The sequence below is a fragment of the Oryx dammah genome, unplaced genomic scaffold (assembly GCF_014754425.2).
Source record: "Oryx dammah isolate SB20612 unplaced genomic scaffold, SCBI_Odam_1.1 HiC_scaffold_26, whole genome shotgun sequence".
Lineage (NCBI taxonomy): Eukaryota > Metazoa > Chordata > Mammalia > Artiodactyla > Bovidae > Oryx > Oryx dammah.
In genome coordinates, this window is record NW_024070210.1 from 64,788,482 (window position 1) to 64,805,944 (window position 17,463).

Genomic DNA, 17,463 nt, shown 5'->3' on the forward strand with positions numbered 1-17,463 from the left:
ACAACTAGACAGTCCGTGCACCGCAACTAAAGATCCCGCATGACATAATGAAGACCCCGAGTGCTGCAACTAAGACCTGATGCACCCAAATAAAGAACAAATGAATTAATTTTAAAAAAAGGAAATGCAGCCTGGATGGGCTGCTCTGGGTCTAACATCATAACTCATAGCCTCCCTTTGGGCCTAGAGGTCCAACTAGAAACTCATGTCTCCTGACTTGGTGCTATAGAAGGCCATTCTGTATGGTATCTGTGCTATCACTGTGTTTACTCCCTGTTGTCAGTGTGATTATTTTTCTTAGACATACAAAGATAAATAAACGGGGAAGAACTGTGTCTTCAGTGTTCCAAACTGTGAAAATTCACGTCATACAATTCATCTATTTACAGTGTACAATTAAGTGGTTTTTAGTATATTCAGAGTCATGCAACCATCAGCATAATCAATTAAAAATCACCCCCCAAAAGAAACCCTGTACCCATTAATGGTCACTCACCATTGCTACCCAAACCCTCTCCCTGCCTTCAGTTCTGTGCTGTATGCTGTGCTTAGTTGCTCAGTTGTGTCCAACTTTTTGTGATCCTATGGACTGTAGCCCACCAGGCTCCTCTGTCCTTGGGGATTCTCCAGGCAAGAACACTGGAGTGGGTTGCCATGCCCTCCTCCAGGGGATCTTCCCAACCTAGGAATTGACCCAGGTCTCCCAAATTGCAGGCGGATTCTTTACCGTCTGAACCACCAGGGAGCCCCTCTATTAATCTACATTCAGTCTCCATGTGTATATGTTACTATACACCTGCGTCCTTGGTTCTGTCTATGAAGGCACATGTTATGAACTGAATGTGTCCCCACAAACTTCACATAGTGAAGTCTCAAGCCCCTGTGTGACTGTATTTGGAGACCTTTACAGAGGTAATTAAGAATAAATGAAGTCATAGGAGTGGGGCCCTGATCCAAACGATTAGTGTCATAAGAGACACAAGAAGAGCACACACTCCCTCTACTATAAGAGGATGCATCGAGAAGGTGTCTGTCTCCATGCCAGGAAGAAATCCCTCACCAGGACCCGAACTGGTTGGCCTCTTGATCTGGGGCTTCCAGCCTCCAGAACTGTGAGAAATTAACTTGCTATTGTTGAAGCCAGTCAGTCTATGGTATTTTGTCATGGCAGCCTGAGTAAACTAATCAGCACAATAAGTAAAAATAACAGTCTGAAAATAGCTTACAGTGTCCAAGGTTACTGGGATCTTTACTGTACACGCTCCTTTCCAGTGAGCAAATGTCTTAGAGTCATACCAAATCTGAAAAGAAATAGACCCTCGTGAAAAAAATGTGTATAAGCATATTTTGCACATGATTTCATTATTTAATAAAATATCCATTTATTTGGATTTCAAATAACCAGAAAGCTAAACTAAGTATGATTAAAAAAATTTTAAGTGTAATTTAAAAAATCTTGAATAGAAGTTAGAGAGAACATATGCTTTTAAGAAAATCCCAAAGGACTAACTAACCTAATACTGTGATGGATTAAGCTGAGTAAAAGGCCATTCATTTTTCCATCCATCTATCCAAAAGTTATTTACTGAACAACCTACCATGTGCCCAGCATTGTTGGGTACACACGAGTGAACAGAAAGACACAAAACCTGCTCTCATGGATTTTATAGTTCAATTGGCTTATAAAAACATAATGATCTTATAGTGAAAAAGATGATGGAAGAGAGAAAACAACAAAACAGAAAAGCACACAGCAAGCAAATAAATTACAAATGAGGCAGGAGAAAAGGAAGCATCTGACAGGGAAACAGACCTTAGAGAAAAACAGATGGAAATTTGGATTACTAATACAGTGTCATTTTTTAAAAACAGAATACAATTCAGGGATGAGGTTCACACTCTTATCTGAGATGCCCATCAAGGGGGTTTACTTACTAAAGTGTCAAAAAGCTCCTGCCAAAGTAATTTGATGGGATAAATCCTTAAGGATCTATCTTAAGGATGAAAAGAAAACCTTTTTCTCTCTTCTAGTCCAATATATGTTCTGGCAGCCACAGTTCACCTCCTGGGATTACCAGAGGCTGTATAAAGCTGGGATGTTGAATCTGTCATTATCCTCCCATGACTGTGAGAGGGCTGTGCCCTGACAATTGTCAGCTGCAGTGACCTCTCAATTCAACTGGATTAGTCCTACCTTGTCGTGAAGTATTATCTTTGGCTGGATTCAGTTTCCTAATGTATTGTCAAGGATTTTTATGTCCGTGTTTACAAGGGATAATCCCTTAGCTATCTTTCCTTGTAATGTCTTTCTTTGGTGAATTCTAGTAGCTCAAGATAAAAAGTTGGTGGGAATGAAAGGTTAAAAAAAAAAAAGGATTCAAACAAGATTTGGGGATTACCCATCAACCATTTCCAGTCTGATTGAAATGAGAGGCATAGGGTGTGTGGTACCATAATCAAAGATTCCCAGCCTAAGAAGGGTACAACTGGTACAAAACACCATGTAGATTAGACCCAGAGCTTACTTACTGAGCTCCTCACCCAGCAAGTACTTACAAATGGCCTACTATGTGCCACATGCCTGTCTAGATGCAAGGGATACATGAACAGATAGGCCATTAATGCAAGGCCATTAACAGATAAAAATCATGGCCTTCAAAAAGCTAACATTCTAATGGGAGAGATAAATAATAAACAAAACATAAAAGTAAATATTAGGATGTTTAAAATGTCATGTTCTACAGAGACAAATTAAGGATGCAGGAGATCTGGGCAGAACCAGGGGCAGTGGGAGTGGTCTGTGATCTTAAAGAGGGCATCAGAGAAGGCCTCCCCAAGAAAGAGACTTGCAGGAGAGGGAACGTGCTATACAGAAACACAGGAAGGTAACAGCCAGGCTGTTAGACAGCTCTCTGCCCGTTGTGGTACTTTACTAGCTAACCAGCAAGAAGCAGCTTGGCTCTCCTACCCAGGCTTTGGGGAGATGTAGCAAGAGAAACAATCACAGAACACTCTTGGAAACAGGAGTGTTGAAAGAATAGGCTACATAGTCATAACAGTGTGATTGAAATGATAATAGGTCATTAATAGAAACTGAGGCAAAGTCAGACAGGGAGCTAGTTCCTCTTAATGGGAGCCTGCACTTAGAATTAATTTAAGAAACTCTTAGCAGAAGTGCTTGGCAAGCATTTCATTTAGCTGTTGTAATATTTAACCTTTTTCTCAGGTTTCTGCTTCGCAGGGGAACCTTTGTAAAGAGCCCCCACCTTCAAAACTACAAATTCCTAGAGAAACCAAGCAGAAAGAACATCATTTATGGGCTTTCTGTAGAAAAGCCTGGTTATCATCATATCAATGTGACAGGTGTAGTGGGCTGAATGGTGGCCCTTCAAAAAGATGTATTTGCTTCCTAATCCCTGGAAGGAGTGAATATTACCTTAACGGGAACAGATTTGACTAAATTGAGGATCTTAAGGTAAGGAGATTATCTGGAATTATTTAGATAGGCCCTAAATATCATCACAAGTGTCTTGTAAGAGACAGATGGGAGAGGAGACACAGACACACAAAGTGAAGATGGAGGCATAGACTGAAGTGAGGTGGGTATAAGCCAAGGAATGCCCAGAGCGCAGGCAGCACCCGCAAGCAGGGAGTGTAGAGAGTGGCATGGCAGACTCTCCCTCAGAACCTCCAGGAAGAACCAACTCTGCCCATGCCATGATTTTGGATTTCAAGCCTCCAGTACTGTAAGAGCATAAGTTTTTGTCATTTTAAGCCACCAAGTTCGAAAGGAAGACATACACACGTAAGGTATGCAGATGTTTGTTGTTTACTGTTACCTCACTTGACCCTGGCAGAAACACATCAACCACAGTAGCTTTTGGTTCTGTGACTGGATGAACCAATAAAGCACTTCCTGAAAAGTGGAGAAGAAACAAAGTTGAATATCATTATGAGAGGTCTGATAACATCCCTTCTCTTAAAAAAATTTTTTTTTAATTTAAATTTATTTATTTGTAATTGGAGGATAATTGCTTTATGTTATTATGTTGGTCTCTGCCGCATATCAACTTGCATCAGCCTTAGGTAAACACATGTCCCTTCCTTTTTGAACCTCTCTCCCACCTCCTACCTTCCACCCCATCGCACCCCTCTAGGTTGTCACAGAGCACCGGATTTGAGCTTCCTGTGTCATACAGCAAATTTCCACTGGCTACGTAATTTTACATATGGTAATGTATATGTTTCAATGCTGCTCTCTGAATTGGGTGCTTTTGTGGTTTCAAAGACCACTCAGCTGAACTTCTTAAAGGCAGAGATCCTGGTGAGTTGAACCAATGATTCCTCAGGGAGATCTATTGTTAGTTAGAAAGAGGACAGGTGGTCGGAGGTGACTGTATCACTGCGTATCATTAATCCACTTATGGTGTATTAGGGTTAAAGGGAGGGACCCTGACATAGCCCAGCATAGTCTCACTTTGTGCACAACTGTGGTATGAAAGCACCATGTCACTTCTCCAAGTGCTTCATTGTTTGCTATATGTGACTTTAAATGTAGTGAGTCTACAACTGTGACCCACAAGTGTGGTCTGCATAGATTTTCAGGCCCTCTTTCTTGGGCAGGTATCATCAGGAAAACTATAATTCTCTTAAAGGAAATCTAGATTATTAATTTTGTTTTGATCTTGGCACTAGCATATGTAAAATTCATCCAATTACAAATTCACTATTCAATTCAACAAATATTCATTGAATTCTGCTGAGGACTGTGCTAGGCTTGAGGAATGTAGCTTCAAATTAGACAGACATGGTCCCTGCCCTCATCAAGTTTACAGTCAAAAACAGATATTAAACAAGTAATTACAAATTAATTAGAGCTAAGACAAATAGTAAACCGGTAAAAGTACAAAATGGAATGAAAATTATGTATTAAGAGGGACTGACTTTGACTAAGGCAGGTGGAATTAGATATTAGGAAGCAATTTTGGTTAGGAAAATTTTCTCTAAGGAAGTAGTAGCTTTTTAACTTGAGACTCAAGGATGAGTGGAGACCTAAAGAGATAGGTTTTTTACATTTTGGGGGTTCTACTCTTTAGATACAGAATTCACCTTTTGGGCAACTCTCTGCCAAGCCTGGCCTCTTGAACACATTACCCAAATGATAAACTTCCCTGTTCCAATTGATTGCTGCTGCTACTGCTAAGTCTCTTCAGTCATGTCCAACTCTGTTCGACACCCTAGATGGCAGCCCACCAGGCTCCCCCATCCCTGGGATTCTCCAGGCAAGAACACTGGAGTGGGTTGCCATTTCCTTCTCCAGTGCATGAAAGTGAAAAGTCAAAGGGAAGTCACTGAGTCGTTTCCAACTCTCAGCGACCCCATGGACTGCAGCCCACCAGGCTCCTCCGTCCATGGGGTTTTCCAGGCAAGAGTACTGGAGTGGGGTGCCATTGCCTTCTCCAAATTTGATTAACCCCTATTAAAGAGGCCAACCCAAAACAAGCAAACAAGCCCAGTCCTGTTTTGCATATGAAATAAGCTCTTCTGGGTCTTTACAAAGATAACTATCTGGTTTACTTTTTTCTACTTCCCTTCCCTGTGGTGTTATCTTAAGGCTTAGAGGTGGACCCTGAACAAGAATTCCAAATGGCATTCACAAATGGGATGGGTTTATATGACGTTAACATGTTATGAGAAGCACTACATGACAAAAGAATAGAGTTGGGATCCCACCAATACATGAAAAATCTTGGTGACGAAATTTCTTTTCTTTTTGGCTTTCTTGAGACTAGGGATTTTTTTAGTGTTCCTATACTAGAAAATATAATAAGAAAAACATAATTATAGTATTTCTCATAAGTAAATTAATCCAGAAATGCTCACCCAGCATGTATTCATCTTCCACACTAAAAGTCTCTAATTCATTAGGGAACTCTACCCACAGAGGCCTGGGGAAAAGAAAAAAGAAATTTCTTACTTCAACATCATTAGGTTTTTTTTTTATAATTCAATCACTCATATTTTCACTTTTATAACTATACAAAGGAAATTGGAAAAAGTCAAGACTTTTTTCATATGAGTCAAGATTTTATGAGTACTGGTTATGATTGTTGTTGTTTTCAGCTGCTAAGTCTTGTTCAACTCTTTGCAGCTCCATGGGCTCTAGCCCATCAGGCTCCTCTGTCCATGGGATTTCTCAGGCAAGAATGCTGGATGGCTGGCATTCCCTTCTTCGGGGGATCTTCTAGACCCAGGGATCAAACCCAGTCTCTTACATCTCCTGCATTGGCAGGTGGGTCTTTATCACTAGCACCAACTGGGATCCCCTTGTTATGATTACTATATATTTTTCTTGTGTGAAAGAGCTGTCTGTTAGCTTAAATGGTCCAATTAAAGCTTGAGAATTCTAGTATCCAAAACTTCTTGTTCTCATTGTTGAGCACTGAATTACTCTGACAGGCATAATAGGAACTTTGCCCAAGTCCAAATGTTTTTGGTGTAAAACAAACTAAATGTTTTTTTTAATTAATTTATTTTTAATTGAAGGATAATTGCTGAACTGTATTATGTTCAGTTCAGTTCAGTTGCTCAGTCGTGTCCAAGTCTTCACAACCCTATGGACCACAGCACACTAGGCCTCCCTGTCCATCATCAACTCCCAGAGTTTACTTAAACTCATCTCCATTGAGTCAGTGATGCCATCCAATCATCTCATCCTCTGTCATCCCCTTCTCTTCCTGCCTTCAATCTTTCCCAGCATCAGGGTCTTTTCAGATGAGTCAGCTCTTCACATCAGGTGGCCAAAGTATCAGAGTTTCAACATCCGTCCTTCCAATGAATATTCAGGGCTGATTTCCTTTAGTATGGACTGGTTGGATATCCTTGCAGTCCAAGGGACTCTCAAGAGTCTTCTCCAACACCACAGTTCAAAAGCATCAATTCTTCGGTGCTCAGCTTTCTTTATAGTCCAACTCTCACATCCATACATGACCACTGGAAAAACCATAGCCTTGACTAGATGGACCTTTGTTGGCAAAGTAATGTCTCTGCTTTGTAATATGCTGTCTAGGTTGGTCATAACTTTCCTTCCAAGGAGTAAGAGTCTTTTAATTTCATGGTTGCAATCACCATCTGCAGTGACTTTGGAGCACAAAAAAATAAAGTCAGCCACTGTTTCCACTGTTTCCCCATCTATTTCCCATGAAGTGATGGGACCAGATGCCATGATCTTAGTTTTCTGAATGTTGAAATTTAAGCCAACTTTTTCACTCTCCTCTTTCACTTTCATCAAGAGGCTCTTTAGTTCTTCTTCACTTTCTGTATTGTGTTGGTTTCTACCAAACTTAAATGTTGGTAAAACTGAATTTTATAATGTAGAATCTGTGCCATTTTTTAATTGTCACTGCTTTTCATGTATCCTTAATCATTAGCTAAGTGAAAGGCACTGGCTTTTCTTGTTTTCAAGTTGGCAACATTTTTGGAGGTTTCAGAAACTTGTGTGGTGTTTGGGTTTTGTTTTATTGTTACTGTTGTACACAACTAAGTAGGAGGCACTTGGGCTTATTAAAACCACAAAACTTTCAATACCTCTGTATATTAACTTCATGGTTCTAATGTTGCTTTCAATTTCATGAGGGAAAGATACTTTTTAATCAGAGAAACATTTTCATTATATTCACTAGCCTTTGTAATAATCTATTCCTTTGTTATTAAATAGTAATAAAGCATCTAAACTTGGCTGATGTCTAAAATCACCAGGAAAACTTCCAACAAACATAGATCTCTGGAACTTAACCAAGGGACTCATAATAGGTTTGGAGGTCTGGCCTGGGAATCTGTATTTTGAAAAAGCTCCCCAGGTGATTCTGATCTGAGTCAGGCTGAGGAACTGCTGATCTAGAGGTCTTGATGTACTATGTGTGTCTCTGTGTGTACTGTTCTCTAACCCATTCACATCTTGCCTTCAAAATAGACTCGGAATATAATTTAAGAGAGAGCTAAGACTGGCAGAATAAGTTGTTCTTCGTGAGAGAAGGCTTGTGGGTGTGGGGGATGAAAAACCTACTTTCCTCTATCCTTCTAGGTTTTTCTGACTGGTCTAAGAATTAAGTTGACAAGACAGAGTTTAACAGTAGAAAATCAAATTTAATGATGTATAAACAGGAGCTCCATAAAAATATACTGCCTAAAGACAAGGTAGGCAATTGAGGCTGATGTAACACCTGAGAGAAGGAGAAGTGAGTGAGGTTTGGGACTTCAAAGGGGAGGAAGGAAACTTCCCCTGGCAGTCCAGTGGTTAAGACTCTGTGCTTCCCCTGCAGGGGGCATGGGTTCTATCCTTGATCTGGGAACTAAGATCCCACAGGCCTCATGCTGCAGCCAAAAAAAAAAGATAAAAAACCAAAAGTGAGGCAAGATATTCACTTGGAGATGGAAAAACAAATGTTTGATAAACAAACATTTGCTGGGCCATGCAAAGACAATGGGACACAGAGAGGACTTTAGTTCCCAGCTTCCCCCTATTATGCTTAGTGCATATTCCTTGTAGGTATCTCTGGCGATAATGTACTTCCTAGACCAAGCTCTTTAACTAAATTCTTGTAGGCATTTAAGGAGGAGGTTAAAAAGAAAGACTTCCTGAGCCTTTTGTATGTTTAAAAACAATCAGCTCCTAAGAATCCTCAAGCCAAAAAGACACATTTTGGGGTGGTATGTTTTGTTTCCCTACATAGGTTAAATACTAGATGAACTGAAGTACAAAGTCACTTTATCTTTTCTTTCTCTTCCTTCCTTCTATTTCTATCCCCTACTAAATATTATGGGTTTACCTGGTGGCTTGGATAGTAAAGAATCTGCCTGCAGTGCAGGAGACCAAGGTTCAATCCCTGGGTCAGGAAGATCCCCTGGCAAATGGAATGGCTACCCCACTCCAGTATTCTTGCCTGGAAAATTCCATGGACAGAGGCTACTATTCAAAGGTTACAAAGAGTTGGACATGACTGAGCGACTAACGCTAACCAAATATTAATGCTTGAATCACCAAATAGCAGGAGATCTAGTTTTTATCTTCTGCGACCTCCACTGCCTGACCCTGCTCACAGCTGGTGCTCAATAACCTGACTGACACTTGGTTCAACTCCTGGCTTTTCTTTTGCAATCACTGTGATTACTCCATTGCCAGTGGCTGAGGGGATCTTCTGGTAGAGACTGGTTACTGGGGTGGTGGTGAAGCCTGTTTACCTCATGACAGGTTGAGAAGCCACGTGTGCAGAGTAGAACAGAGAATACCAGTAGGGCAGGAGGGTGTAGCGCTCTCTGATGGCTTCTCGAATGAGCCGGGTGTGCTCCTCCCCAAAGAGCCAGGGTTCCCGTCGCTTGGTGTTCATGGTGGCATGGCCACGGAAGAAGGGCTGGTAGGCTCCTGCCTGGTACCACCGCACCAGCAGCTCTGCCTCTGGATCCCCGATGAAGCCACCTACATCCGCTGATTAGTCAGTAAAGAAAAGCTGAGTGAGATATTCGGGCGTCTAACAGATGATGCCCACAGGTAAGAAAAGGCCTTGCAGACCAATAGGGCAAAGGTATGTATGTGCACTCAAAATGGCAGCATCAAATTGTAGCCTCAAATTAGGAAGCACATACTGAAAACCTCAGGCTGTCTGGGGATCTGACAATATGCTCTTTAAATATGTTCTTTTCCTGTCAAAAGGCTTTATTGCAAGATCAACATTTCTGTTTGTCCTGAACCCTGGTAACTCAGACACTGCATAATATCTGCCTGATTCAATAAGCCTGTATTTAGTGATGGGGGGTGGTGGTGGTTGGCAATTGATTTTGTTTGAAGCAAGATAAAAACTATAGAAAGAACCAAAGAGAGAGACATAATCAGAATTAGAGGTGTAGGGAGAAAATTTCAGGCATAGCCCTTAAGCAGGATACAAATTCTTTGTGTTCAATGTGAATTAGCACTATTAAAAAACACATCTATCAAAATGTGATATTAAGTGCTTCCAGTCCCACAGAAAACAAGGAGCAGCTGGACCTGTAGACAGGTTGAGCATATCTACACTGAGATCTCTCATCTGCAGGGAATTACTAGGATTAGGGGAAGGCAACCCATCAGAGAATCTTATTTTAACTAAATTTTATCTTTTCCAAGTGTGTGTGTATATATATATAATGGCACAGGTTTTCTATATAGCTGATTTCTGATTTGCTAAATTCTTTGTAGTTCTCTCCATTTTTCTCACTCTCAGATAGAAAAGGAGCATTTCAAGAAGAGAACCTCAGTTATCAAGAGTGTCTAAGGAGGGAACAGAGCAGTAAGAGAATGAGGAAAAGAACACTGCAGCTCGCTTTCTGATGACTTTACTTCATGTCCTCAGTTCAGACAAGACGCTCGCAGTGCTGAAGCATCTCCTTCATTCTCTTCTCTAGTCTGTACTCCATTCTCCTCATTTTCTCTTTCCCACATTTATTCTGTTGAAAACAACTCACAAGAAGGGATTTCTGACCAGCTTTAATGAAAACGCCCCCCACCCCCTGTGCTTCCCACCGCTTTGATTTTTCTCTCACTTCAGCCCTGAGGGCTATCCTTACCTCCACAAAAAGAGATCCCAGTCACGCTGAGGGTAAGTAACATAGGGATAGAAATTTTCAGGTAACTCCACTCTGCTGTGTTATCACCTGTCCACACAGCACCTTTGGTCATCAGTAAGAAGGTATTAAAAGAAAAAAAAAATAGCCCATGTGTACTCAATTTCATATTCAGATTCCATATTTGTAATAGACAAACTAAAGGAAAACATTTCTTTCTTTTAATTATTTAATTATGAAAGTTCTTTATATAGTCTGGATACAAGTTCTTTGATAAATATGTATGTATATTGCAAATGTCTTCTCTCAGTCTGTGACTTGACTTTCATTTTCTTAACAATAAGCTTCCCTGGTGGCTCAGCGGGTAAAGAATCCACCTGCAATGCAGGAGACCTGGGTTTGATCCCTGGGTTGGGAAGTTCCCCTGGAGAAGGGAAAGGCTACCCACTCCAGTATTCTGGCCTGGAGAATTCCATGGACTGTATAGTCCATGGGGTCACAAAGAATCGGATGTGACTGAGTGACTTTCACTTTCGTTTTCTTAACAGTATCTTTTTAAAATTTTGATGAAATCCAATTTATCATTTTTTATGTTTTGTGCTTTTTGTGTTCTAAGAAATTTTGCCATCTCAAAGTCATGAAGGTTTTCTACATTTTTTGTCTAGAAGCCTTTTGTTTTTAACTTTTATAGTATAAGTCTATATTCCATTTTAAGTTATTTTGTGTGTATGGTGTGAGGTAAGGGTTAAGATTCTTTCCCCCTCCCCCATATGGATACCCCATGTTTCAATACTATTTATTGAAAAAACTCCTTTCTCCATTGAATTGCCTTGGCAACTTTGCTGCTAAATATTTGATCATATATGTGTTGGACTCTTTCTGGTTTCTCTATTCTGTTTCATTGATCTATATGCCTATGTGCCACCCTGCTTTCTGCAAAATCCTCTGTAAGAGGTTTTAAGACCACATGAGGGAGACAAAATAAAGTAGTAATAACAATAGTTAACATTTATAGAGCCCTCACTGAGCCAGGAGGTATGTTACTTTGCTTGTATCATTCCATTTAATCATCACAACAACTCTATCAGGTAAACACTAACTTTATTTTACAGCAGATGGAAGTATGGCAAAAGTGGATATGGTAGGATTTGAGCTCAGGCAGTTTGACTCTAAAGCCAGTGCTCTTGAGCACTGAATAGTTGGTAAGAACTTGTAAAGATATATAACACTAAAGATATTCATAAAAGAAAATAACCTTATTTATTAAGTCTATATTACTCCTGAAACATTTTGTCTCTCTTTTACTAAAATAGTTTTGGTGGCTATTTTTGTTTTAATATTTTGTAGAAATTTTAGGCTGACCTATGGCCTGCAAAGGAAAATATTTTCAAGGGATTTTTCTTTTAAAACAGTACCTTCATAATTCCTCCTGGACTTCAAATGAGGTATGTATATATCTACATAATGACTTTGAAACCCATAACATTCTTATAAAGTAACAAAGTTTATGTAAATATGCAGATGTTTTCAGGTCTCAAATGGCTGTTTAGTTGGAAGTTCTCTCTGGCTGTTGGTCTCAGCACAGGACTTGATACAACAGTGTTCTTTGTAATGCCTCATTTGGTATGCTTTGGGGGTAAGTCAATAGCTTCACACAGAGTATTAAAGACTAGGCAATGGGCCAATATATTTAAGAGATAAAAAATTACTTATATGCATATCTTCTGTTATTTTTTAAAGTATAGCTGATTTACAATTATATAGGACTGGAAAAGGTCAGTTTTCATTCCAATCCCAAAGAAAGGCAATGCCAAAGAATGCTCAAACTACCGCACAATTACACTCATCTCACACAGTAGTAAAGTAATGCTCAAAATTCTCCAAGCCAGGCTTCAGCAATATGTGAACCGTGAACTTCCAGATGTTCAAGCTGGTTTTAGAAAAGGCAGAGGAACCAGAGATCAAATTGCCAACATCCGCTGGATCATCAAAAAAGCAAGAGAGTTCCAGAAAAACATCTATTTCTTCTTTATTGACTATGCCAAAGCCTTTGACTGTGTGGATCACAATCAACTGTGGAAAATTCTGAAAGAGATGGGAATACCAGACCACCTGACCTGCCTCTTGAGAAACTTATATGCAGGTCAGGAAGCAACAGTTAGAACTGGACATGGAACAACAGACTGGTTCCAAATAGGAAAAGGAGTATGTCAAGGCTGTATATTGTCACCCTGCTTATTTAACTTCTATGCAGTGTACATCATGAGAAACGCTGGGCTGGAAGAAGCACAAGCTGGAATCAAGATTGCCGGGAGAAATATCAATAACCTCAGATATGCAGATGACACCACCCTTATGGCAGAAAGTGAAGAGGAGCTAAAAAGCCTCTTGATGAAAATGAAAGTGGAGAGTGAAAAAGTTGGCTTAAAGCTCAACATTCAGAAAACGAAGATGATGGCATCTGGTCCCATCACTTCATGGCCAATAGATGGGGAAAAAGTGGAAACAGTGTCAGACTATTTTTGGGGGCTCCAAAATCACTGCAGATGGTGACTGCAGCCATGAAATTAAAAGACACTTACTCCTTGGAAGGAAAGTTATAACCAACCTAGATAGCATATTCAAAAGCAGAGACATTACTTTGCCAACAAAGGTCCATCTAGTCAAGGCTATGGTTTTTCCAGTGGTCACGTATGGATGTGAGAATTGGACTGTGAAGAAAGCTGAGCACCGAAGAACTGATGCTTTTGAACTGTGGTGTTGAAGACTCTTGAGAGTCCCTTGGACTGCAAGGAGATACAACCAGTCCATTCTGAAGGAGATCAACCCTGGGATTTCTTTGGAAGGATGCTGAAGCTGAAACTCCAGTACTTTGGCCACCTCATGTGAAGAGTTGACTCATTGGAAAAGACTCTGATGCTGGGAGGGATTGGGGGCAGGAGGAGAAGGGGATGACAGAAGATGAGATGGCTGGATGGCATCACTGACTCGATGGACGTGAGTCTGAGTGAACTCCGGGAGTTGGTGATGGACAGGGAGGCCTGGCATGCTGCGATTCATGGGGTCGCAAAGAGTCGGACATGACTAAGTGACTGAATTGAACTGATTTGCAATTTTGTGCTAATTTCTGCTGCACAGCAGTGATCCAGCTATACATATATGTATTTTTCATATTCTTTTCCATTATGGTTTGTCTCAGGATATTGAATATAGTTCCCTGTGCTACACAGCGGGATCATGTTTATCCATTCTGTATGTAATAGTTTGCATTTGCTAACTCGAAACCCCCAGCCCACCCCTCCACTACCTCTGGTTATATCTTTTTTAAACTTGTCCTTAGAAATGTTTTCATTCAAAGACCTTACTTGTTTTAGTGATTAAAAAGGATACTTATAGAGAATTTGGAAAATAGAGATAAAAAAGAAGAAAATTAAAATAACTCATAATCACCATGGTATTATATTCATTTAGATTACTGTGTGTGTGCTTGCTAAGTCGCCTCTTTCGTGTCCGACTCTTTGTAACCCCATGGACTTGAGCTGACCAGGCTTTTCTGTCCATGGGATTCTCCAGGCAAGAATACTGGAGTGGGTTGTCATGCCCTCCTCCAGGCGATCTTCCCAACTCAGGGATCGAACCCAAGTCTCCTAGGTCTGAACTGAGAGGTGGGTTCTTTACCACTAGCGCCATCTGGGAAGCCCCATTTAGATTACTACCTACATATACCTATACATATATATATATATATTTTTTAACAAAATCAGGATAATATATAAACATTTAGGTATCCTAATTTCGCCCCCCACCCTCATCTACCATGCAATTAAGGCATATATTAAATATCCTTATGATAGTCTATCATATGAATACACCATTACTTAATAACTATTCCCTTACTGTTAGATATCTGGATTTTCTTTATTTCTTTTTATTTTAAGGACTAATGCTGTGATGAGCATCTCTGTATATCTTTGCCTGCTGATAATATTTGGCCCTTTTCAGAGTACCATTGGGGCTGGTTTTCAGGGGTGGAGTAGGAGGCCTAATAATGTCTCTGGTAAAATAAAGGCTGGATTCCTCAAACTGGGACTTAAGCTTCGGGTTATTTATGCAAGGCCAGGGGATGTAAAATAGCCCTCCTGCCATGGGGTGGTTAGGTTGAACTAGATCTGCATTAGCTAGTACACTGGATCCAGCTATAGATGACACTGACCACAAGCAAAAAAGCTAGGTCTATTTTAAACCACACTGCTTAGTGGAACAGGTGGTTGAAGGAATGTTAGAAGTATATTTTCTCTGGTCTTGATAAATCAAAGAGACAGGCCATCCCAGGAAATAGATTCTCTAAAGACATTCTCCCAACTAAGTGGCCAGTTCTTCCATGAAAAGTGAAAGCGAAAGTTGCTCAGTCATGTCTGACTTTGTGACCGGAATTCTCCAGGCCAGAATACTGGAGTGGGTAGTCTTTCCCTTCTCCAGAGGATCTTTCCAACCCCGGGACAGAACCCAGGTCTCCCTGATTGCAGGCAGATTCTTTACCAGCTGAGCCACAAGGGAAGTTCTTCCATGGGAAACAAGTAACTAAACTTTATTAAAATTGGTTTACTCTGTCTCAGGAGAAAATAAATATTTCAGGGTGCATTACTCTCTACAATCTAAGGGGTGATCTACTGAAAAGGAAAGTATCAACAGAGTTGCACCATATACCATATATGGTCAAAAGAGACAGGCTGCTAGCTTGTGTTTTTAAGTACGATCATATGAGCCAGTCCTTACCATATTTTTGTGATCCAGCAAAGAATGAACGTGTAAGAACAAAGGGTCTCTCCTTTCCTTTAGATCGCTGGATCAGTCCTTCTGTAGTGGCCATTTGCTATGATGTCAAAGAAGAAAAATTTCAAATAGATGACTGAATTATGGCATTGTGCAGACATCCCCAATAAGCTATTTCATGTGCAAAGAGTAAATAATAGGTGGGAACATGAAATGGAAAATATTAAAAAATCTTCCAAATAATTTTCATAATATAATGAAACTGCTCTAAATTTCCCTATTAAAGAGTGAAACAATTTCTTTGATTAAAATAGCAATGAAACAGGGGTTTCCCTGGTGGCTCAGAGGTAACGACTCTACCTGCCAATGCAGGAGACACAAGTTCAACCTCTGGTCTGGGAAGATCCCACATGCTGTGGAGCAACTAAGCCTGCACACCACAACTACTGAGCCTATACTCTAGAGCCTGGGAGCCACAGCCACGGAGCTCACATGCCCTAGAGCCCGTGTTCCACAACAAGAGAAGCAACTTCAGTGAGAAGCCTGCACACTGCAGCTAGCGAGTAGCTCCTGCGTGCTGCAACTAGAGAAAAGCCTGAGCAGCAACTAAGACTCAGCACAGTCAAAAAAGTAAATAAATAAAAACTGAAAAATAAATGAAATAATGGTAAATAATAAAAGAGAATTTATTTTGTGCTTATTATTGTAGGCATTTTTATAAGATTTTTTTCTTATAACTTACACAACAACCTCTGAGATAGTTTTCGTTAATGGAAAAAACTGAGCTTCAGAGAGGTTAAGTGACTGGCTCTGGCCTACATAAGAAAATTCTCCAACCATAAAGTAGTTTACAGATATAGCAAGAGCCTGCGTAGAGAAGTAAACTGATACTTTCTGGAAACCATGCCATATGTAGCCAGCAGCTCCCACTGGAAAATAGCAATTGGTGGGAGGGTCACAGGAACCCTGTTACATTCTGAAGATAACAAAGAATCACAAATAAACATTAGGGCAAGTGACTGCAAAGATTTTTGAATGTGACTGGCAAATGGAAGACAATTCTACCACCTTCCATTGAGAAGGCTAAGTACTTAAGGAAGGCCTTCTACATTTAGAAAGTATACATACTGAAATTGTGCCTCTGTGTTCTAAATCTTACTTCCCTGGTATGAACATAAGACTTGCTGTATTTAGACATTTGTGAAATTTTTAAAAATTTGTTTTGTCTTTGAGGTATTTATGCACAGCCTACTTCAGTAAAAGGTTTGAGGGATTATCTAATGTTCTTTACTAATGGCTCCTGTTAAGGAAGATGTTTCCATGTTATCATTAATCCCACAATATCTATAAGTTAATCAACTGATCAGGTTCATTATAGAAGGAAAAGATGTAAAGGGAGAAACAATGTTTTATATTGGCTACAAGCTGATAAGACCTATTACAGTTGACAGAAAAGACACACAAGGAGAAATGAACAGTATAGTATGGTTGTTACAAAGCAAATGACTTTCAGCCCCAACTGTAGGGCCTGTGGATCCAGGCGGCTGCTTTTTAGATGTCTTACCTGATAAAAGCCATAGATGTTGTGAAGTTCCCGGTGCTCCCAGTTGCCGTGATGAATGGCATTCTTCTGCATGGTTTGCTCCGGGCCTTTAAAGACAGAGGGCTCATTCATGTCGTTCCATATGTAGAGGATGTCAGTAGATCCCTAGGAAGTCAATCTTGATCATGATAAAACTCCTACAGTGATAAGGTTAATGTGACAGCCGACCCTAATCCTCTGTCCTACTCCATTTACCTTATTATTTATTCTGTTTATTATACATGCTCTGTCATCTGCTAGAATAAAAGTTCCACAGGGCAAGGAATTTTGTCTGTTTTATTCACTGGTAAATCCCAAATACCTAGAACAACCTGAATGGCAGAGGGTTCTCAATAAGTTCTTGCTGATGAATGAAAGAGCGCTGTGCTGTAGTCCCATGTCACCCATAAGTCCATTCTGAGACCTCCTGGAGAACCCCTACAGGACAGGTTGTTCTAGGTAACAACCAGGTTCTCCATCTGCCCTCTAGTACTGTGAAGGGTTTGACAGCT

General features: G+C 40.2%; 1 protein-coding gene across 2 annotated transcripts in view; it reads right to left on the bottom strand.

The window, feature by feature from the left end:
* The window catches only part of GANC (glucosidase alpha, neutral C), a 71,537-nt gene that overhangs the window by 12,294 nt on the left and 41,780 nt on the right, over positions 1-17,463 (bottom strand). For both annotated transcript variants that reach the window (XM_040226845.1, XM_040226844.1), the window contains exons 15-21: positions 16,934-17,077; positions 15,373-15,469; positions 10,600-10,701; positions 9,241-9,484; positions 5,884-5,948; positions 3,840-3,916; positions 1,227-1,301 (exon numbers count right to left, since the gene is read on the bottom strand). In XM_040226845.1, coding sequence (XP_040082779.1) covers positions 1,227-1,301; positions 3,840-3,916; positions 5,884-5,948; positions 9,241-9,484; positions 10,600-10,701; positions 15,373-15,469; positions 16,934-17,077 — 804 coding nt within the window. The remainder of the gene's footprint in view (positions 1-1,226; positions 1,302-3,839; positions 3,917-5,883; positions 5,949-9,240; positions 9,485-10,599; positions 10,702-15,372; positions 15,470-16,933; positions 17,078-17,463) is intronic.